The following is a 6,211-nucleotide window of genomic DNA, read 5'->3' on the forward strand; positions in this document are numbered from 1 at the left end:
GCGCCGGGGCGCCTTTGGGAGGTGGGATGAAAGGGCGGCGGCGCCCCCTCCCCTCCCCCGCCCCCTCCCGCCGCTCTCTCCTCCCCTCCCCTCCTCCCCTCCAGCCCCCGGTCGGCGCAGAGGGGCCCCGATCGCCGGCCGAGGCTCAGTCTGCGCGCCGGAGCGGCCCGAGCCCGGGGCGCCTGCGTTCCCCGCGTCCCTCTTGCCGCCGGCCCCGCGCCCCAGCCGCCCCGGCCCCTCGTGCGGAGAGGCCGAGCCTCCGCGTCGCCATTGCTGGACCGGCCGCCGCGTTCCGGGCTTCTCTGTGGGCGCCTCCGACCCGCGCCCGGACTTGGGGCTGCGAGAGCTTCCCGGGGCTCCGGACAGTCGGGGTGGACCGGGGCCGGGGGGCGAGCCGTGGGGCGGGGGGCGCTCGACAGCGATGAGAGCCCGGCCTCGGGCCCCCTTCGTCTTCCAGGTAACGGGGCCGCCCCCCCTCCCCTCCGCCTGGGCAGCGCGGCGCTACCGGCGGCCTGAGGCCCCGCGCGGGGGCACCGCACGCCCACCCAGGGCCCCCAGCCTCCGGTTCGGGGTCGCGCCCACCCCCCCCAGCCCTCCCCTCCGCTCTCCCGAGTTTGATCCTTCCCATGCTGGGGTGAGCGGCTGGTTTATTGGTTAGATAAGACTTTTTGCTTGTGGAAAAAAGAGGCTTGAGGTCAGCAGAGTTTGGGATTCTTGGCACAGGCGGTGGTAGCGTGAGACGGTTTCTGATCCTGTTTTGTAGGGTTTGCGGCTCCGCGGGGGCGGGGGGCGGGGGGCAGGGGGCGGCGAGTCCTGAGGCTTCTCCGCTCTCTGGAAAAGTTGGGAGATCAAAGCCTTGTCTGAGTGAGTGGATTTCTGGTTTCGGGGAACCGGGAAGACCGAGGTGTAGGCTGAGCCGGATTCTTGGCGGGAGGCGGGGCGCAGCGAACGTTTCCATCTGGGGGTTGGCCGGGGCGGGGGGGCGGTGGTGTTCCAGCTGGGAGTCCGGGAGCCCATCCCGCCCTGTGCTGGGCGGGCTGCTTGCTCGGTCGAGGCTCTTCTGAATTTTTAAGGAGTGGGAAGGGGTAGGTGGGGGATGGGAACCAGATGCCGGGGAAGGACACGTTTGGAGCTCGAGTTATCTGTGCCGAGAGCCGAGTGGGGAAATTCACCGAAATTGGTTTCACCTGCGCACCGCCCGGCGGCTCGGGGCGCGCGGCTTTGGAGTGGATGCTGTCCCGGAGAGGGGAGGGGCGCGCCGGGCTGCCCTGCGCGCGCCGGGGCCGGGTGGGGTTTTGGAAGCCGGTGCCTTCCACCTCCCGGGCCCTCTGCCCCACCTCCCACCCTCCCCGCGCCCCTTCCCCGCCCCCAAGTGGAGCTCAGATTTCGCCTTTGAAAAAGCAGCGTCTGATACTTTAGATGAGCACCTCGCAGATAGCTGGGTTGCTTGATTTGAATTTGAGGAGTTGAAAAGCCTGTTTACTTTCTTGCTTTGATGTTGGGTAGATCTGGTTTTGATTATATCAATACCCTTTTCTCTCCCTCTGCCTCCCCCCCCCTCCCCCCCGTCCTTCCTTTTCTTCCCAGAAAGGAGGCTCAGATGAGTCCCTGCTGACTTGAGAGAGAAAGAGAGACCACGCTGATTGCTGGGAGGAACTGGTAGAAGAAAAAAATTCCTAAACTCAGCGAGAAGAAGGCACTCGCCATGAGCAGTGCTGTGCTGGTGCCTCGGCTTCCAGACCCCAGCAGCAGCTTCCGCGAGGATGCCCCGCGGCCCCCAGTGCCCGGGGAAGAAGGGGAGACCCCACCGTGCCAGCCCGGCGTGGGAAAGGGCCCGGCCGCCAAGGCCCCGCCCGTCTCCCCCAGCGCCCGGAGGAACGAGGGCGGGCTGGGGGAGCCGGAGGGCCGGGCGTCCCCGGATTCCCCGCTGACCAGGTGGACCAAGTCTCTGCACTCCTTGCTGGGCGATCAGGACGGTGCTTATCTCTTCCGGACTTTCCTGGAGCGGGAGAAATGCGTGGATACTTTAGACTTCTGGTTCGCCTGCAATGGATTCCGGCAGATGAGCCTGAGGGATGCCAAGACTTTACGCGTAGCCAAAGCGATCTACAAAAGGTACATTGAGAACCACAGCGTCGTCTCCAAGCAGCTGAAACCTGCCACCAAGACGTACATTCGGGACGGCATCAAGAGGCAGCAGATCGACTCGGCAATGTTCGACCAGGCCCAGACCGAGGTCCAGGCGGTGATGGAGGAGAACGCCTACCAGACATTTCTGACGTCAGACATATGCCTCGAGTACGTGGGGAGCGGGGGCGAGAACCCAGCTTACCTGAGTCAGGGGGGCCTGGGCAGCCTCAGGCTCGTGTGTGGCTACCTCCCCACCTTGAACGAGGAGGAGGAGTGGACTTGTGCCGACTTCAAGTGCAAACTACCCCCCACCGTGGTGGGCTTGTCCAGCAAGACCCTGAGGGCCACAGCCAGCGTGCGGGCCATGGACACCGTCGAAAGCGGATACAGGTAAGCCCTGGGGGGAACGGGGAGGGGGGGGGGAATGAGGTGGGCTCTGCAGATGTTTTGAGTTAAGGAGGGTGGGTGGATGGATGGTCAGAGGTGCTGCTGAGGTCTGTCTTGTGCTCCGACCGCTGGCCACGAGCCCTTTGATCTGGCTTTCTGTTGTGGAGAGGAGAGGAGAGGGATGCACGCACAGCTAAATACCCGGAGTCTCCCAGTGCCGGCTGCAGACAGTGGCAGGCAGAATGCCTCAATGTGGTTACTTATTGTCCTGCACCAGTCTTAGAGGGGCCCCAGGAGGGAGAGTCAGTCAATCACTAAGCGCCGGTTTGGGAAGGGGTCACTCCTGGCCAAGAGTGCATGGGGCCGCAGAGCCCGCTGGGTTGAGCTGGAGGCCCAGGCGGTAGTGTGTGTGCCCATTGACTTGGGGGGTAAGTGGGATCGTTTGAACTGTTATGTTAAGAGCCAGCAGCTGGCTTAACAACTGGGCTTGTGGCTCCTTATGGAACAAGATGTGAACCCTTCGAGGAATCCTCCAGAAGAGGCAGGGTCCTGTGACTCCCCAGTGAAGGGTCCTGTGCTTTTAGAATCTGCTGATAGGTTGTTCTAGGTCTTACATGCTTGCCGCCCTGGGGGGCAGACTCCAGTTGGTGCCTGTATTGCTCACTGCTGATGGAGAGTTGGTTCTGGCGTGAGAGGACTTGGGCCCTGGACTGCCTTCTCTCTTGGAGGCTTGGAAGACAAGCAGTTCTTTATAGAACGGCCAAGTCTTAAGATTCTTGACCTTTGGAGGCAACTTCAGACCTCCTGTTGGAATGAGTTCTTCTGTTTCTCGCTCTCTCTCCCCTTCCAAATATCCAGAGAGAATGAGCCTCTGGGTTCCAGGTTGTTGCTGATGGCCCGCGGGGGAGGGGCCGGCCGCGGGCTGCTCTGGGGGCAGCTTATCTCGCTGACCCTGTGGGAGGGGCGTGCGACCTGGCGGCTGTCTCTGGGGGTTGCCTTCCTCTGTAGGGTCCGGCGGGCCGCGGAGGGGCGCGGAGCCAGGTTTGAGCCAGGAAGCTGGTGGTCCTGGGGTGGCCCTGCTGGGAGGGAAGGGTGGCGTTGGCACCACCAGGGGGCGCTCCTGCGGCCCAAGAGCTGGTCTGCCGGGCGGACATCTGGTCCACCACCACCTTCGGTGGGACCCGACTGGCTTGTGCAAGTGCTCCAAGGATCATCGGAACCGAGTTGTTTCAGCATCTTTAAGCTATGGTTTCGGGCTGTTTGGAGAAAGATGCTGGCTCTGATTTCTGAGGCTGGCAGCTCCAGGCCACCTGCCATCCCTACCCGTTCCGTTATGCGGAAACTTGGGAAAAGCCCCGCTGGCCTCCGTGCCCTCCAGGTTGGCAGCGGTCGCCGAGGCTACTTAAGGCCTTGTGGTCAGGCGGCTTCTCTGAGGGCCTTGAGACAGTGGGGATTCTGTGTCCCCCCGGGGTCAGGGCCCAGAGCGCCACCTTTGTAAACCGCACCCTGGCTGGTTTTGGAGCCATTCGGGCTCCTGGGCGGGACCCTCCCCTTTGTGGGTGGGCAGTCGGGACCCCGCCCCCTCCCTGCCCAGCCTGGGTGTTTCTACCAGGATTCAGCTTTAAGGGGGTGTCTGCAGGCCGAGCATCCTCCTTTGCGTTTCATCGGTGCCTCTTTGGTTGGGATTGGTGGGCGTTGTTCATATGTAAATAACACCTTTTCATTGGCTCCCTGGGTTTCCTACTAGATTCCTGCCTGACTTTATCCCCCTGTTGGGTTGAGAGGCTGGTACCTTACCTGGACTGCATATGTCTTACCTGGGCATTGTCAGGGAGGGATTAAGACCTACCCCAGTAGGTTTTTCTTTTTAAGTGCAAGATACTCAAGGGTGCCTGCGGTGTGTTAGCTGCCTCGAGCTATTCAAAGGCCTGAGGTACAGCCCTGTCCACCTCTTCCCACCTGGGCTGAAGTCTTGCTGAAGCCCGTGTGCCCTGCAGATGAGAGGACACTGTCCCTTCTGCTAACGTCACAGGTTGCTGTTAGGATCAGAATAATGAACAGGAAAGCCCTTTGTAAAGGGACATGGTTTGAACAGACAAGGCATTATAATTAGCTTGATTTAATCATGCTCACCGTTGGCTGTACTAAAAGGGCAACCAGGTTCAGGTCTCACTTGCAAAGAGTGAGCCTCGAGTCTTAGCCCACGCTCACTGGGAAGCTTTGAAACAGGTTGGTGTCCTTTTGGGGGCTCTGAAGAGCTCCAGTACCTTAGTCCTTTGTCTCAGTGCAGAAAAGAACTCAGATGCAATGTGACAGATAAGAAGTGACTTGTTAGAATAGGACACTTGCGAGGTGTACAAGCAGGCAGGCAAAGGGGTGCCATGGCCCAAGAGCTCACTGGGTACAGTTTTATGATCACAGGAAAAGTGAGGAGGGGAGAAGAGATTCTGTGACTCGTGAGTAGACGTCATGCTCCTCCAGGTTGAGCAGGGGAGTTTTATGGTCCCTGTGTGGTCAAGCCAGTCCACAGGTGACTGGTTTTTATTGAGCTCATGAGCTCACCGGGCTCACCGAGCAGGATGGGGGGCTCAGGTCAGCATTGCTTCACCGTCTGGGGGCGTGCCAGTGCTGCCGTTGGTGGCTTTGTTGCCAAGCAAGCGTGCTTTGCCTTTCGGAGCGGCCACTGACTTACGGGTCTCCCACAGCTCCTCTTAGCATCCCGTGTCATCACCTGCTTTGTCCTCCACTCTGAGCCCATCCGTCTCAGGTGTCCCCTCCCCCGCCCCGACTTCCGGTATTGTTGAACTTGTGTCCGAGTTCCCAGCTAGTTCCTGGCATGTAGGGAGCGCCTCCAGCTCAAGTCTGCCTCCCCTCCAGTCCTGAAGACAGGTCCCTGGCCTACGGACCGGCTCGGTGTAGTCAAATGAAGGAGACAGAGTCCTGCTGAGGGCTCCCTGTCACCAGCTGTTGAGGAACAGGCTTGGCAGCCGGATGCCAAGGGCACCAGCTGGTCCCCAAGCCCTGAGTTTACCTTGGGCACTCAGAGGAGCCTCACTTTTAAAGACCTGTTTTCTGGTCTTACTGATTTGGTTGGTTTCGTATAAAGGGGCTTCCCTGGTGGCTCAGGCAGTAAAGAATCCACCTGCGCTGCGGGAAATGTGAGTTCGATCCCTGGGATGTGAAGATCCCCTGGAGAAGGGAATGGCTACCCTCCCCCGTGTTCTTGCCTGGAGAATTCCATGGACAGAGGGCCCTGGCGGGCCACAGTCCGTGGGGTCACGAAGGGCCAGACACAGACTCACAGAAGAGGAGACAGGGCCCTCGGAGGAGGGGCGCGCACAGCGCTCCCTGCCTCCCTGGAGGATGGCGGCGTGCTGGGGGGCTGGCTTGGCGCTGGGACGCGCGCTCGGGGGTCTCCCATCTGTCGCTGGCTCCCCGGCCTCATGGCCTCACGGTGCATCAGGGGCCCAGCAGGTGTCGCCTGCCAGCTCCCGGCGCTTCCTGTGCCCCCGAAGCAATCGCTGATGGGGCCCGTTTCTGTGGAAGCCACTGGAGTCCCGCTTGGCTTCAACGTCATGGGAGAACGTGACGCCCGAGGGAGGCTGTGCTGGGAGCCGCCGAGGGGGGCGCTGTGCCGACGCGCGCCCCGCCTGCGCTCCTGGCCTCGCCTGCGCTCCTGGCCTCGCCTGCGCTC

At 61.5% G+C, this 6,211-nt stretch overlaps 1 protein-coding gene across 1 annotated transcript in view; it reads left to right on the plus strand.

Moving 5' to 3' along the window:
• The first annotated feature begins 1,369 nt into the window (after positions 1-1,369).
• AXIN2 (axin 2) overlaps positions 1,370-6,211 on the plus strand; it is a 30,474-nt gene continuing 25,632 nt past the window's right edge. Inside the window, 1 exon segment of the mRNA XM_040244310.1 lies at positions 1,370-2,520. Coding sequence (XP_040100244.1) covers positions 1,706-2,520 — 815 coding nt within the window. The 5' untranslated portion in view covers positions 1,370-1,705.

Source organism: Oryx dammah, unplaced genomic scaffold (genome assembly GCF_014754425.2).
Source record: "Oryx dammah isolate SB20612 unplaced genomic scaffold, SCBI_Odam_1.1 HiC_scaffold_8, whole genome shotgun sequence".
Classification (NCBI taxonomy): domain Eukaryota; kingdom Metazoa; phylum Chordata; class Mammalia; order Artiodactyla; family Bovidae; genus Oryx; species Oryx dammah.